Source organism: Macrobrachium nipponense, chromosome 26 (assembly GCF_015104395.2).
Source record: "Macrobrachium nipponense isolate FS-2020 chromosome 26, ASM1510439v2, whole genome shotgun sequence".
Classification (NCBI taxonomy): Eukaryota; Metazoa; Arthropoda; class Malacostraca; order Decapoda; family Palaemonidae; genus Macrobrachium; species Macrobrachium nipponense.
Genome location: NC_087215.1, coordinates 20,652,040 through 20,669,384, shown reverse-complemented (window position 1 = coordinate 20,669,384; position 17,345 = coordinate 20,652,040). Strand labels below are relative to the sequence as shown.

The 17,345-nt window shown below is 41.1% G+C and overlaps 1 protein-coding gene across 10 annotated transcripts in view; it reads left to right on the top strand.

The window, feature by feature from the left end:
• LOC135200049 (uncharacterized) overlaps positions 1-17,345 on the top strand; it is a 289,020-nt gene that overhangs the window by 228,629 nt on the left and 43,046 nt on the right. For 6 of the 10 annotated variants that reach the window (XM_064228292.1, XM_064228287.1, XM_064228290.1 and 3 more), the window contains 4 exons: positions 7,606-7,693; positions 8,384-8,575; positions 9,647-9,729; positions 11,300-11,411. In XM_064228292.1, coding sequence (XP_064084362.1) covers positions 7,606-7,693; positions 8,384-8,575; positions 9,647-9,729; positions 11,300-11,411 — 475 coding nt within the window. The remainder of the gene's footprint in view (positions 1-7,605; positions 7,694-8,383; positions 8,576-9,646; positions 9,730-11,299; positions 11,412-17,345) is intronic. The other 4 variants (XM_064228289.1, XM_064228286.1, XM_064228288.1 and 1 more) reach the window with 4 other exon arrangements.

The window sequence follows — 17,345 nt, the reverse complement described above, 5'->3', positions numbered from 1 at the left end:
AGCTGCCAAGGTTTCTCTCCCTTCTAAGGGATCGAGAGCGAAGTCCACTAAATCCAAGGCGGCGGAGTCAGGCCTCGATCATGATCTCCTTGCTAACCTTCTGATGTTGAAGGTTAGAGATGCAGTCGACGAAAGATTCGACTCCTTGAGGCGGACCTCCGGCTCGGACAGCCAGGCCGTATCAGACATTGTGGCGGAGCAGTTAAAGCCTATAAAGGAGATGATGGCGGGCCTGCTCCACTCCGGATCTCTGGTCGTAGCATCGGAAGTTCCAGATGCCTCAAAGTTGCCGGCATTCCACAAGAACAACCCATGGCGGTTTGCCCTACACGCACCATACATGGATGGCAAACTGACCCTAGAAGGTTGCGGCACACGTCCACTGGAGGACTGAGTTCCATCCAAAGAACCTCCAGTTCCCATTTACAGTAATGGATTCGCCAGACTTACTGAGAATGCATTAGTCAGAGTCGACAAAGTTCCCAAAGAAACAGTCATATTTCCCAAGGAACAAGCCCAAGCCATCTGGGTCCGTACTCTGACGGACTGGGATGTGTTAACACTAGATTAACGCCTCATAAGGGATCATTCACAATATTCGTGACACCGGACGAGGTTCCATCTCCCTTCACAGACAAGGTTGCGGAGTTAACACTCCAAGCAATCATGGACGAGAAGCCTATGCCAGTCCTAAAAGAGACGGAAGCTACCTCCCTCCTTATGCCCGCCAACAGAGAGTTTTGGCATAATGCTCCGGCTACATTTACAGTCGGCAAACTAGACCCTGACTGCGCCTCGACCTTGTTCTCCGACAAGCTCCCCAATCTGCCGGAGAACATGCTAAAGTCGGAATTTGAGGCTAGGACTAGACTGGCTAGATCTACCAACTCCGTGGTCTCACTGGAGTTGGTAGCCTCTATCTATAAGGACGAGCAGCTCTTCCAGGTCCTGACAAAAAGTCTGCTCAGACTTTTCAGTCGGACTTGTACGAATTTGGCGTAGCAAGAAGAGCGTGTAGGAAGTATGTTTTGGCAGAGGCTATATTAGGCATGAGCCTAATAGGCTAATTAAAACTCCAATCTGGGGCGAGAACCTCTTCCCTCAAGAAGAGGTTGATAATGTTCTAAAAGAAGCCTCCAGGGCTAATCAGAGCCTCCATGTCCGATGGGGTCTGCCTGCCAAACGTAAGTTTGAGGCAACAGGTAAACAACCTAGATTCCAGAAGAAACAAAGATACTTCGTGCCATATAAGGCGGCTCGTCCTCAGCAAATGGCACAGCCAATACCCCTGGCCCAGATGTCAAAGCCTTCGACATCAAAAGCCCAACCTCAGCAGCAGTTTGTGCTTCTCCAGGCCCCACAAGGTCAGCAGCCTGCAGCCGCAGCAGCCTTAATAGCCTCCCCTGCCTTCAACCCTGTCTATGAAGCCAGTGGTTCTTTTCGAGGCTACAATCGACAAGCCGGTAGTAGTAGAGCTAGAGGCCACTCCCGGCTGCGTAGTGGATCTAGAGGCAGGGGGTTCCATGGAGGCAGGGGCTATAAGCCTGCAGCGAACCAGTGAGACCTATCAGGTAGGAGGGAGGCTATACTGGTTCATAGATCAATGGACTTTCAGCCCTTGGGCTTACAGCATAATCTCCAAGGGCCTGGGGTGGATGTGGAAGGGAGGATCCCCACCACCACCAGTGAACTTCTTCCAGACCCCAACAGCGGACCTGGAAGAATATACCAAAGATCTCTTGCAGAAGAAAGCAATAAAAAGAGTAAAGAGCTTGAAATTTCAGGGTCGTCTGTTTACTGTCGCAAAGAAGAATTCACCCAAAAGAAGAGTCATCCTGGACTTGTCCAAACTCAATTCTTACATTCTTTACAACAAGTTCCGCATGCTGACAGTCTCGCAGGTGCGGACCTTACTTCCCCGTGGGGCCGTCACCACCTCTATAGATCTTACAGACGCTTACTATCATGTTCTGATAGCAAGGAACTTCTCTCCGTACCTAGTCTTCCGTCTAGGCAACAAGGCGTATTCATTCAAAGTCATGCCATTCGGGCTCAACATAGCGCCCAGGATATTCACCAAACTAGGAGAGACAGTAGTGCAAGAACTTAGGACCCGCAGAATAATGCTGGTAGCCTACCTAGACGACTGGCTCATTTGGGCGACCACGGTCGAGGAATGCCGCAGAGCAACAGCCAAAGTCATAGAATTCCTAGAGCTTCTAGGATTTCAATTAAACAAAGAGAAGTCGCGGCTGGAACCAGCTTCCCAATTCCAATGGCTAGGAATACAATGGGACCTGAAGGAACACAAGCTATCCCTTCCACCCAAGAAGGCCAAGGAGATAGCAGTGGCTACGAAACAATTCATCAGGAACAAGAAGGCCTCTCAACGTACCCAAGAGAGGATCCTCGGTTCACTGCAATTCGCGTCAGTAACAGACGTCCTACTAAAAGCCAGATTGAAAGACATCAATCGTGTTTGGAAGAAGAGAGCCAACAATCGTCTCAGAGACAAAGTCTCGGTAATTCCATCCGTGTTGACAAAGAGACTTCACCCATGGTCGAAACTCAAAAATTTATCCAGGTCAGTGCCAATGCACTTCCCTCCTCCGACGATGACGATTCATACAGACGCGTCACAGTGGTTGGGGGGGATACTCTCAGCATCAGAAAACTCAAGGGAAATGGTCAAACATGCTCAGCCAGTTCCACATAAACGTATTAGAAGCCATGGCAGTTTTTCTGACACTAAAAAAGTTATCTCCACCCAAGAACAACCATGTGAGGATAGTCTCGGACAGCCTAGTGGTAGTCCATTGCATAAACAGGGGAGGTTCCAAATCAAGCAAACTGAATCATGTTCTAATAGCATTATTTACCTTGGCAGCAAAGATGCACTGGCACCTGTCAGCAACCCATCTGGCAGGAGTCAGGAATGTAATAGCGGACGCTCTATCCAGGACCACGCCACTAGAGTCAGAATGGTCCCTAGACATGAATTCATTCCAGTGGATTTCCAATCAGATTCCCGGACTACAAGTGGATTTATTTGCAACAGAGTCCAACCACAAGCTCCCATGCTATGTGGCTCCCAACCTGGACCCTCTGGCCTATGCCACAGACGCATTAACAATAGATTGGAACCTCTGGCAGAAGATTTACCTACGCTCCTTCAAAGGACAAATAGGCCTAGTAGCCTCCAACTGGCCCAAAAGCAACTGGTTTCCGCTCCTTCTAGAGCTGAAGCTCCATCCCAGACGGATCCCTCGCCCGGAATTGACACAAGTAGTACAAACTCAAATTGTGTCAGCTTCCTCAAGAATTCTACAAACCCTAACTTTGTGGATTTCATGAAGTTTGCGGCTCAAGAAGATGCGAGTATTGATCCATGTAATATCATATTCATAGAATCAGACAAAAGGGATTCAACACTTAGACAATATGACTCAGCTGTTAAGAAGTTGGCTGAATTTTTAAAGCATTCAGACATCCATAAAATGGCCCCAAATCTGGCCATTTCATTTTTCAGAACGTTATTTGAAAAAGGCTTAGCCGCCAGTACTATTACGACAATAAAATCAGCCTTGAAGAAGATATTTCAAGTCGGATTCAAGACAAACTTAGCAGATTCATATTTTTCTTCCATCCCTAAAGCATGTGCACGCCTTAGACCAACTGTCTGTCCACAAAAGGTCACTTGGTTCTTGAATGATGTCCTAAAACTACCGTCAGACACGGATAACGAATCTTGTACATATATTACTCTTTTAAGAAAGACTTTGTTTCTAACAGCTATGGCCTCAGGCGCCAGAATATCTGAACTTTCAGCTCTCTCTCGTAATTCAGAAAACATAGATTTCCTTCCATCAGGAGAAGTATTACTCTCCCCGGATCGGAGTTTCCTGGCAAAAAATGAGGACCCCCAAAATAGGTGGTCTCCTTGGAAAATTGTTCCTCTGCCCCAGGACACATCTCTGTGTCCTGTTGCAACTCTTTAAGTCCTTTTTGGCCTTTGGCCAGGACCTCCACAAAGTCCTCAGGTCCTCTCTTTATTAGAGAACAGGGTGGCACGATCTCTATAAAAGGCATTAGACAACAGATACTTTATTTCATAAAACAGGCAAACCCGCAGTCATTTCCACATGCTCATGACATTCGGGCGGTAGCTACATCAATTAATTATTTTCAAAATATGAACTTTGAGGATCTTAAAAAATATACGGGTTGGAAATCTTCATCAGTTTTCAAATGCCACTATCTAAAAAATTTACAAGCTCTAAAATATTCAGCTATAGCCGCAGGGAGTCTAGTTTCCCCCGAATAACATTTCCTATAACCTTCTGTCCTTCATTTCTCTATTCCCCCCCCTCCTCCTCCTTTCTACCTGCCTCATTAATACTCGCCACGATGCCTCTCTCCTCTGTGGGGGAGAGCCCGGCGTCCCCAAATCACTCAGGATGTACATATGTTTGTATCAAGATATGATACCTATATGATAATTACCTTTGTTTACCATTAAGAATAATTAATTATAAGCCTTAACTTAAGTCTTAGTCTTTAAGTACTAGTTTATTAAGTTTTCTATTGTTCATATGGTTTTTATATTAAGTAAACTTATATATTATAACGAAATATTTCATTTCTCCTCTTAAGTTTACTCTTTTAAAAAACTTTTGGCTTGGAAGGCATTCTCTTGTATGTTTTCACCGGCGAACACAGGTCGACCCAGAAAAGGGATTTTGACGAAGGAAAAATCTATTTCTGGGGAGAGACCTGTGTCGCCCGGTGAACCCAACCCAATTTTCCCCACCCCTACACCTATCCAAGCCAGAAAAGGTATCTAGAAAAGCAAAGATTGAGTGAGGGCACTCGCATCGGGCGTCAGCAGTAGTAATACGGAGGCGATGTGGGAGTGACCGTTGTCGCGGCACACCCCCTATTGGGGTTTTGGGAAGGAATACTCTAAATGGCAGGAGACCTCACGATGCCCTTTGGGTGCTCGCGCGAGGGTAGTAACCTCTGCATACCAATGCTAACTTTTTCTCTGGTATATTTAGAAAGTATTTATATCAGAAAAGAGGCTAGAAGGATCTTTTCACCGGGCGGCACAGGTCTCTCCCCAGAAATAGATTTTTCCTTCGTCAAAATCCCTTTATAACTGAAGCTGAGAAAACTGTTCAAGCTGCTAATGACTGTTATCGTACATCGGCAACAAGGATAAAACTGCAGTAAACGTATGCCATCAAACACAACCGTAGATAAAATTGGGATAAAATCATTTTAATCAAAACTACTGTGCTTGAAAGAATACATTTTACTGTTGGTTTCACGCTGATATAAGATAAATAATGTAAAGTTCGTATTACGATGATATAAAGGATTATTGCGAACGGAATCACGTAATTTTTTACACAATAAACATGCCGCCAACGTAATCTGTTAACGAGAAAAAAAAGTAGTTCACATTCACAACGAGACATATTCAATAAGTATTTCCACCTAAAAACACGTTGTATAAGGAAAAATAACGTTGTCTCTATAAGTCAAGTATCTAGATATTTGTTTATGCTAACTAGAAGCATGAGAATTCGCTCAGAATTGCGTTATGGTGAAACAAACTCGTATTCATCAGCTGATTTCAAACCACAACATTGGCCGCTCCGCGGAATACTGGCTTAAATTTGCCGTAGTATTTTATAATACAATAATATGAGAAAACATACAATATTCTTGGATACAGTGAAATAATGTACAGGCAGTCCCCAGGTTACGACGGTCTCGGCTTACGATGTTCTGAGGTTACGACGCTTTTCAATTATATTCATCAGACATTATTTCCAGGGTTACGACGCCTACAACGCTCATCTGGCAGATGAAATATGCTGCCAAAAATGCAAAATTATCAATATTTGAAGGGTTTTTTTTATGAAAAATGCCATAAGAATGCAGTTTACATAGTTTCCATGCACCCAAAGCATTAAAAGTAAGGTTTTCTTAGGATACATAATTAAAAAAATAACACCATGCATTTTTCGGAACAGTGGCGGACAAGAACGAACTTGAAAAACATCCCCTGACAAAATGGAGCGTACTTACAAAGGCTGCCTTAATTTGTATCTTATTTATGTACAAGAATGAAAATACCTTTACGTAATATATTTTCATACACATTTTAAACATAAAAGCATAAACATTTAAAAAATCGACACATCGATCGCCAAATTTGCACTCTTTTAAACTCTATATTTTCGGAAGAGTGGCCGACGGCGGCATACAAGAATGAACATGAAAAAACATCGTAGTCGATAAGTTGAAGGGCAGTTTCAAAGGCTGCCTTTTTATCATATTTCTGTGCAGACATAAAAATACCTTACACATAATACATTTTCCTACACATTTTAAACAAAAGCATGAACATTTATAAATCGACACATCCATAGCTAAATTTGCACTTATGTAACTCGATATTTTCGGCATAGAACAGCGTCAGAGGCATATATTTTACCCTAATACCTACGTAATAACTCTCCATAAAATTTGTTAATATAATTTGCATAACCTTTATGGTATGAAAGGCATTTCAACAAATGTATGAACTCGTTAGACAACGGCGCTAGCGGCGCTGTTAACTGAAAATTGTGCCGTAAAAGTACCTTTAAAATGCCATATTTTTTTTATGAATATTTTTGACAGCCGTAAAACCGATTCGCCGCTGAGCGATTGCGCCGCCTGTAATACATTTTCCATATGCTACATTTTAAACACAAAAGCATGAAAACTTATAACAAAAAGCTGAAGTTTCATTAACAAAATGAGTTATAATTAGCTCCGAAATTAATAGAATATAACCACGTGAAGTCTTTGTAAATGCAGCGGCGGACAAGAATAAACATGAAAAAACACCCTCTGATAAGGCGGAGGCCAGTTATAATATTCATGTACAAAAATGAAAATACCCTATATGCATTTTAGACATAAAACTATAAACATTTATAAAATCGACACATCAATCGCTAAATTGCACTTTTTTAACTTGATATTTTCAGAAGAGCGGCAGGCAGCGGCGGACAAGAACGAACAAGAAAATACATCCTCTTTGATAATGTAGAGGGCAGTTTCAAAAGCTGCCTTTGTATCATATTTATGTATATAAATAAAAATACCCTACACATAATACCTTTTTATACACATTTTAAACAAAAGCATGAACATTTATCAATCGACACATTGATTGCTAAATTTGCACTTTTTTTAACTATATTTTCAGAAGAGTGGCAGGCGGCAGCATAGAACAGCATCATGGGCATATAGTTTACCCTAATACCTATGTAATAACTCTCAATAAAAAATTTTAATATCATTTGCATAATGTTTATGGTCTGAACGGTATTTCTACAAATGTATGTACTCGATAGAAATAACGGCGCTTGCAGCACTGTTAACCAAAAATTGTGCATTAAAATACCTTATTTTTTTTACTGAATAGTAATAATATTTATTTGAATAGTGCAGCTCTATGGCAAGCATTTTACTTGTAATTAACTTCATGTATGGTTTGTATAACATCTAATGGTTTACATGGTCCACTTTATGGTTTGATTTCAGAATGTACCTGGTTGTTTTACATATACAGATGAATTAGTTGGAGAACAGCATGAGAGTTCACAAGAGTTAACAGAGAGCAGAGAAAATGGTATGTTTTTCAAAGCTGAGTCTTTACTGGTATTGAGTTTTCAGTCTGACATACAGTGGTTATTCATTGTTTTTTATATATATTTTGCTGTTATGTTTGTAAGGTTTCTGTGGTCAGTGCTATAAGACAGCATTCAGTTAGTAAAAAAATTTAGTTATTGGAATCAGCTTGTTAAGGAATAGGTGTAAGGTATTTAATAAACATTCCAAGAATTATTGAAAATTATTTAGGCACTTTGTTAGACAAAATATACAGAATCAGGGTTTTACATAATCATTTCTCATACTAGTATACTGTTTTTTGGGGGGGAGCTTTAGAAAATATGGATTTGCCCAGGTTAAGATTCAAGATGGATTTCATTCAGAAAAACAAGTTTTTAAAGTCAGTGCCATTGAAATGACATAGAAACTTATAATTTTTTTTTTTACCTAAACCTCACTATTAGAATGTTGGAAGCTCATTCTGCATTTATTTAATAGTAACATTGTACATATACATCAGATTATTATTTCAAGATTTCAAAAACTTGTAGTATGTATTTATGGATCATTAAAACGCATTTCACATAGCTGTTCAGTTAGATTTTACTTTCTCGATAAACTTTAAAGTGATGCTGTTCCCTCATCTAACAGAGTACAGCACCTGCAAAACTTGGCCACTAACCTAAAGTAATGTTTAACTCTATTTCAGCAGATGATTTTTGCAAAGCTGAGAAAAAAAATGAAATGGCTATGACCCATCAAAGTGAACATTTCAGTAAGTTGATCGAAGACTTATCTGACAAGGAAGAGGAATATAATGTTGAACTTGAGAATGGATCAGCAAGAGTTAGCAACAAGTATTGTTTTATGGGCGAAACTTGTTTTCATCAAAAAATCATTGGTGTGTCTTATCGTGGATGTCATAGTAACAGTAGCTGAATATTGTGCCCACTCCTTACTTAGTGACCATCTCGTTCAGAATATGACAATAATTGCAATACTAGATATATGACAGGTCAGGGTAGAGGATTTACTTTTGCAGTTTATTTGTCCTATTTTTGCATTATATCATATCTCATTTTCACATGTATTTTTTTTTATTCTTTCTTCTCACTGCTTCACTCAGCATAAGTAAGCAAACCATTGCACCTTTTGTCCTCTTGTATTGAAGTATTCCACTATTTTCTTTCTTTTACTTTAAGCAAAATAGCAGAAAATGAAACTTATTGTCATAGTCTTAACATCTACACAGTTGTTATAAGTTGTGTAGATATCATCAATATACAGAAGAGAAACATGAAAAGTTCTTCAAAGGTACCCTTTCTCTGCCTTATTACCAAGAAAAATCCCTTTACTACCCTTGCAACCAATCTGACAGGTATAGCAGGTGAGATGAGGAATAACTGATGAGGCATTAAATAAACAAATTAGCAAGGCAGAGAAAAACTTCTTATACAAGTTTGACAACAGACTAAGCTAGCTAATGTATGCCTGAATAAGCCTAAAAACCAAAATGAACTTGTATGCAAAACACTAAATTAGCTGAAAGACCAAAATGGACCTAACTAAGGTAACAGGACCAAAACCGCTAAGGTGGGAGAACTTAGACAAAGCTACCTAAATTACCCAACACTGTTTATCCTGTACGGGACTAGTGCCGTCAGTGCACCTGTTCTTTGCAGAGTCCCTTCTGCCACTAGTTGCAACCCCTTTCATTCCTTTTACACTACTCCATTCATTCATATTCTCTCTCTTTCCACTTTGCCATCCATCCTCTCCTAACTATTTCATAAACAACTGAGAGGTTGACTACTATTTTCATTAAGTCGTGAACACTTCCAAGGCAAAAGGAAAATGCTAATTATAAGGGCAATAATCAGTTTTTGATGAAAATATCAATGAAATTACTTATTTGTTATACTGTACTAAGATGCCTACTTCATACCTTCTTTTCTATGAACCTCATTTGTAGGTGTGTGCACAAGCAGACAAGATGACTGGAGGAATGCCAGTGAGGACGAGACCTTCAATTATATGCTGTCTCAAATCAGTTTGGTAAGAGAGTTGGTCACCCTTTTGTGTCAGATGTTTTACCTTCTAATCTGTTACTGGATTTCATTAAGAAAGCTATTATATAATAATGATGCCTCATAGTATCTGAATTAGATTTGTGTTTTTGGAGTTTTAAAATACCTAAGGATTTTGTAAATACAAAGTTTTGTCATTTATGTATCTGTAAATGTTACAAGCGTTAGAACTAGAAATGATTTTTGTTAAAATCAGGGTTATGTATCATTAGAAAAACAGTAACTGGTGTATACAGTGCATACTGCAGAGATACTTTGTTGTATTGCCAGACTAGGATATTGGTAAGTTGGATATGTGGTAAGTCAGTATTACTGGGGAAGAATATTTTAGGTGCTTTGTTGTAGACTATGGAAGTTTTGTATGTCTCCGAGATAGTAGAATTTTGTCCATTGAAAAGCAGAATGTATGGTAAAGCATAATTTCTCAGAGCATAACTTTCCTAGCTCAAGAAAAGAAAAGACCATAAACAGTAATCAGTGCTGATATGTACCTACCTGATAAAGATAATTTGGTGATTTGTCAGGCCATAGAGCAAATGGTGTAACCTTGTAGCTGAGTTGAACCATCTCTATTGAACTAGATATATTTTCAAATTTAAACACATCACGAGTTGCCAGATGCCACAGATTCCTTGCTTTACAATCTTGAATTGTTTTTAACTGGTTTCCAGCTGGCACAAGAAGATTATCCTATTGTTAAGACCTCAGGGTTGTTAGCTATGAAAAATACAAATTGATTAAAAAATTTGTCATTTTTTTAACAAAGTTCAAATTTGTTGTATGTCAAGCTTACAATAATAAAAGTTTCATTGCTAGTTGAGGTGACAGAATTTGTAGGCTACCATAGAGAAGTGGTCATTATTTTCCTCTCTTACTTCTACAAACAACTTATTCAAGATCCTAATTTTTGAGATTTTATTTTGGTACCCTATCAATAGAAGTAAAAGGCAGTTAAAAAGACTACTAGCTATAAGGATTAGAAGACTGAGCATGTGCATATGTGCAAGAGGAAGGGTGGATGTAGAAATTAAGACTTACACTATGAAAACAAAATTATAACAGAAAGTATTCACTGACTGAAGTGCTTGCTTCATTAGCTGAATGAATGAACATCAAGTTGGTAAAATGAGAATTTTGATGATAAAGCTTTAGCAAGTAGAATTCACATGGTTAAATAATTTGAGATGTTATAAATTTGCTAAAAAAAAAAATCATCATATTAAGGCAACATAATTTTTAGTTTAGTTTTAAGTTTCTGTAAGGCTTTCATTCAGCTATTAAACAGCTCCAAGTTATGGAAGATACTCCTCATGAAATCAGAGGCTGGGGATTACAAGTGTAGGTCCAGAGTTCTTCCGTGCTGTGTATTGGAGTTATTAAGTAGCAGAGTTTTGTGATCATTATAAAGGAAACTAAGCCCATAATTTAGCCTTTTTTTATTTTGTGATGCACCTTAGTTTGTGATTTGAGCGATAAGGAGACCTATTAAATTTCTCTGATGAAGAGTATATTTTGATTATGAAAGTGTTTATCTTAAGTTTCCAGGAAAGCAAAGGAACATGGAAGACAAAGCTAACAAAGTCCAATTGGAAAGTCAGCAAGATGATGATGATGATGATGATTATGAAACAGAGAGACAGGTCTTGAATGGTAAGTATTTAAGCAATAAACATATTTTTTGTAGCTCACTTTGATTATCGTGGTTGTGTGAAACACATAGTTTTATTACCTGTAAATAATTTAGCCATATCATCTAGTTAGGTTACTTAATCTCATATGGCTGTTAAATGAGCTGTATTACTGTATGTATAGCTAACTCATCAAGTTTTAGAATAATTCGTTGGTCCTATTAAAATAATTTTTAATAATTGTGCATTAAGTTGCTGTGAAAAGATTACATTTGGTAACATTACTAAGTTACCATAGTTATTAACCCTTAAACGCCAACTGGACGTATTGTACGTCGACTAAAATTGTCTGTCGGGTGCCAAGTGCACGTACGGTACGTCTACTACAAAAAGTTTTTTTAAATATTCGCGGAAAAATAGTTATAGATCTAGTTTGCGAAAGATTTTAATTCACGCGCCTTGAGGGATGCTGGGAGTTCACGAATCACGCTGTTGTTTTGTTTACAAGCGTTACCCAGCCGTGCATGCGCCAATTTCTTTGTTCTCACACTACAAAGCATCAGCGACGCATCGTCGGAGAGCGATTTCTTGACGCATTTGTGTTTTGCAGAACTTTTGCGAGTGACTGCTGAAACCCTTACATTCTAGTAACATTCAATCATGTACCTTCATTTTGCAACAAACGGGAAGTCTCTAGCACAATATTTTGATTTCTGGGCTCAGCCTGTGTCGCTCCGTGAAATGTCCCTTTAGCACACATTTCTAAGATATAAATATTGCTATGATACCAGAGAAAAAAGCTAATATGTAAATGCCAGAGTATTCTGGCTCGCTCACCTTTATTTAAGGTGTCGGTATGGTTTCTGGGGCGAGTGAAACCACTACCAGAGGTCCTTTGCCATTTAGACTCATCCTTCTTCAATATCCCTCATCTACAGAGGAGCCGATCTAAGGCCCACTACCCGCTACCGTTACGGCTAGTGCCTCTGACGTCATTCCTTTGATAGCACGACCCACGCTGCACACGTTTTTCTTTGCTGTGTTGTGTTTTTTCCCTGGAATTTTTCTACCATCATCATGGAACGTCAAGCTATTGCTGCATCCAAGGTAAGTTCTTCTATTAATGGTTGACACTATTTAGGAGCTGCCCTTGGCACATTTAACCAAATTATTTAGGTTTTTAGTTTTGTGTCCCAATCGGTTCCCCATACCTTTTGGGCTCGATTCTTTGTTTAGCAGTACCTTCCTATGATTTTCAGTGATGCAATTTATTGACGTTTTTGTTACAGCCCCCTTTCATGGGCTATGTCCGCCTGACGGAAGCAGCTATGAGGAGGGAAGACAAGGTCCCGAAGAAAACAGTAATCCTTTCCCGGGACCAGGCCCAGCAGGCATGGTTACGTAACCTTGAGGAGTGGCAATGCACTAATACCAGGGTTACGGCATTCAAGAGACCGTTCACAATCTTCACTGTAGACGATGAAACGCCCATCCCGTTCACGTCTAAGGTGGCAGAATTGACGTTGCAGGCAGCAATGAAAGACCAGCCTATGCCCCAGCTCTGGGAGACAGAACTGACTTCCCTCCTGCTCCCCGGAACTGATGATCACTGGGTAGACCTTCCAGCCACCTTTTCTGTAGGGAAACTGAAGCCGGACTGCGCCATCACGCTGTTCAGCGAGAGGTTACCCAGGCTATCTGAAGGCCTCATTCAAACTGAGTATGACGCCAGGATGAGACTTTGCAGGTCCCTCAACTCGCTAGTTATGACGGAAGTATCGGCTCTAATCTACGGAGAAGAACCGTTATTTAAGATCATCGCCAAGTCACTATTGTATTCAATGCAATGTGACTTGTATGATTTCGTCATAGCTAGACGGAATTGTAGGAAGCATGTGCTGGCGGAGGCCACGATCCACCATGAGCCCAACAAGCTATTAGCCTCATCTATATGGGGCACTGACCTCTTCCCGGCCTCGGTAGTGAACGAAGTGCACTGCGAGGCGGTCAGGTTCAACCAGAGCCTAAGGGTTCGCTGGGGACTCGTCTCCAAGCGAAAACCGGAGTCCGCCAGATCGAATCCCAAGTCAAAGAAGAAGCCTAGGAAGTTCCAGTCCTTCCAGGCCCCTCAACAACAGACTCTGGTACAAGCGGTTCCGGTATCTCAGGTACCGCAACCTTCAACCTCTAAGGCGCAGCCACAACAGCAGTTTGTGCTGCTGACACAGTCGCCACAACAGGCACAAGCTTCAGCCTCCTATACTGTCTCCCCTGCTAACAACCCGGCGTTTGAAAACCAGTCGTTTCAAGCCTTCAACAGGTTTGGCAGGGGTAGCAGAGCTAGAGGCGCCTTCCGTCAACGAGGCGGCGGAAGAGCCACCAACCGAGGCAAGGGTTCCCGAGGAGGACGTGGTGCACGCCCTTCCTCAAACCAGTGAGAATCCTCAGGTAGGAGGGAGACTACCTCTTTCGTCACCGTTGGAGGTTCAGCAATTGGGCCCAAAGCATTGTGTCCAAAGGTCTAGGGTGGAGTTGGCTCAACTCCACCCAACACCTTTTATCAGGAGACAATAGCAGAATTGGTAGAGTATTCCCAAGAACTCCTTCAAAAAGGAGTAGTGTCAAGAGTCAAGCATTTAAAATTTCAAGGTCGCTTGTTCAGCGTGTCAAAGAAAGACTCAAACAAGCAAAGAATAATTTTAGACTTGTCCCGTCTGAACTTATTCATTCACTGCAACAGGTTCCGGATGCTGACCGTTTCGCAGGTGCGTTCCTTACTTCCCCGTGGGGCCGTCACCACCTCTATAGATCTTACAGATGCCTACTATCATGTTCCAGTAGCAAGGCACTTCCGCCCGTTCCTAGGCTTCAGGCTAGGAAAACAGGCCTACTCCTTCAAAGTAATGCCATTCGGGCTCAACATAGCCCCCAGGGTATTTACAAAATTGGAGACAGTTGTTCAAGAACTAAGGTCTCAAGGAATAATGCTAGTACCCTATCTAGACATCTGGCTCGTGTGGGCCACAAGCATCGAAGCATGTCGCAAAGCAACAGTCAAAGTAATATGGTTTCTGGAACATCTAGGCTTCCAGATAAACAGAACCAAGTCCCAGCTAACACCGGAGTCCCGCTTCCAGTGGCTAGGAATTCAATGGGACTTGAACTCCCACACTCTATCAATCCCGCCGTTGAAAAGGAGAGAAATAGCCAAAGCAACCAGACAATTTCTCAAGTGCAAACAGACGTCCCGGAGGAACCAAGAAAGAATCTTGGGTTCTCTCCAATTTGCTTCAGTAACGGACGTTCTACTGAAAGCCATACTAAAGGACATAAACCGGGTTTGGCGATCAAGAGCAAACAAGAGATCCTGGGACAAACTGGCTCCTATCCCGGCGATCTTACGGAAAAGACTCTGCCCGTGGACGGAGATCAAGAATTTGTCAAAGACAATTCCGCTGCAATTCCCTCCCCCGGCCTTAGTGATCCACACAGATGCATCACTAAGCGGGTGGGGCGGTTATTCACAGTACAAAAAGGTACAGGGAACCTGGTCCCTACCATTCCGCCAACTTCATATCAATGTACTGGAAGCTATGCAGTGTTCCTCACCCTGAAAAAGCTACATCCAGCCAAGAAATCTCATATCAAGTTGGTGCTGGACAGTGCAGTGGTAGTACACTGCATCAACAGGGGTGGCTCCAAGTCGAGCCACGTGAACCATGTCATGATAGCCATATTTTCACTAGCAGACAGGAACAAATGGCACCTGTCAGCCACTCACCTAGCGGGAGTAAGAAACGTGGTAGCAGATGCGCTATCATGTTCAGTTCCGCTGAATTTGGAGTGGTCCCTGGACAAGGAGTCATTCAGTTGGGTCTGTCAACTAGTACCGGGGCTTCAGGTAGATCTCTTCGCCACCAAGTCGAACCACAAACTCCCTTGTTATGTGGCCCCCAACCTGGACCCTCTGGCTTATGCCACGGACGCTATGGCTATAGACTGGAATGTGTGGAAGAAGATTTACCTCTTTCCTCCAGTGAATCTTCTCTTGAAAGTCCTGAACAAACTCAGGACGTTCAAAGGTCACATTGCTCTAGTAGCCCCCAATTGCCCCAACGCTTCCTCAGGAATTCAGAAAGCCCTAACTTTATGGATTTCATGAAGTTTGCAGCACAGAGGAATGCTAATATCGATCCTCAGAACATCTTGTTCCTAGAATCTGATAAACGAGAATCGACCTTGCGTCAATACGATTCAGCAGTTAAAAAACCAGCTGTATTCCTGAGGGACTCTAATGCACAAACCATGACCACGAATCTGGCCATATCCTTTTTCAGAACACTATTTGAGAAAGGTTTAGCAGCTAGTACTATTACTACTACTAAGTCTGCTCTTAAAAAGATCTTCCAATTTGGATTCAAAATAGATCTAACAGATTCATATTTTTCATCTATCCCCAAGGCTTGCGCTAGACTCAGACCATCCGAGAGGCCCAAGTCTGTATCATGGTTCTTAAATGATGTCCTCTGTTCATTAGAGAAAAAGGAGGCACCATTTCCTTAAAAGGAATTGGGCAACAGATTTTATACTTTATAAAACAGGCCAACCCGCAGTCCTTCCCACGGGTACATGATGTTAGGGCAGTAGCTACCTCTATTAATTATTTTCAACACATGAATTTTGAAGATCTGAAGAAGTACACAGGCTGGAAATCTCCGGCAGTATTCAAATGCCATTATCTTAAGTTCTTAGAAGCCCTTAAATTTCCAGCATTGGCAGCCGGAAACACAGTTTCCCCTGACACTGCTTAACTTAGTAGTAACTAGTTTATCCCATGTCTCTCCTTACATCTCTCTTTCCTACCTGCCTCGCTAGCATTCTTGCCGTAGCTCAGTCGTCATTGTAGTCATACTATACCTTGGATGCCACATATTGTATATACTTGTGATAATTTCCATATGTTTTGGATCTGGGACTAGTCCCTGTTTGCATTTAGTCTTACTGTATAGTTATGTATAACTGTTATCTTTATGTATATTTGATTAGTGTTAAGGTTAAATTTTCCCTGTTGTTACTTGTTCTGGAACCTTATATCTAGATTATAGCAAATAACCTTAATTGATTTTGATTATCCCATCTTATTTAGTTGTGTGCTTCCTCTTTCCAAGCTTGTACGGTCATTTCTCTGGTACTATTTCACGGAGCGACACAGGCTGAGCCCAGAAAAGGGATTTTGACGAAGGAAAAATCTATTTCTGGGCAAGGACCTGTGTTGCCCAGTGAAATCCCACCCTTTCCTTTTTTACCCCCCCCCCCCCCCCCCTCCCCCCCCCCCCCTTTTTTTTTTTTTTTTGTTTTTTTTTTTTTTTTGGCCCAAGCTTGGGTGCTATCTGCAGAAATGACGTCAGAGGCGCTATCCATAACGGGAGCGGGTAGTGGGCCTTACTGCGGCTCCTCTGTAGATTAGGGATATTGAAGAAGGATGAGTCTAAATGGCAAAGGACCTCTGGTAGTGGTTTCACTCGCCCCAGAAACCATACCGACACCTTAAATAAAGGTGAGCGAGCCAGAATACTCTGGCATTTCCATATTAGCTTTTTTCTCTGGTATCATAGCAAAATTTATACCTTAGAAATGTGTGCTAAAGGGACATTTCACTGGGCGACACAGGTCCTTGCCCAGAAATAGATTTTTCCTTTGTCAAAATCTCTTTTATGGTGAATTTTTGAAAAAAAATTTCCTTCCCTCCGCTTGCGGTAACTGCTGAAAATCTCAGAATTTCTCGAGTCACCTTGTCATAATTTTCGCAACCGTTTTCTAGTAGGCCTTATATAAAGTGTTATACATGAAAATGTGCACAATTTCATGTAGAATACAACTAAAAATAACTCAAGGTTGTAGCTTTTATCAGTTTTGAAATATTTTCATATCACGAGAAGTGCCAAAATTTAAACCT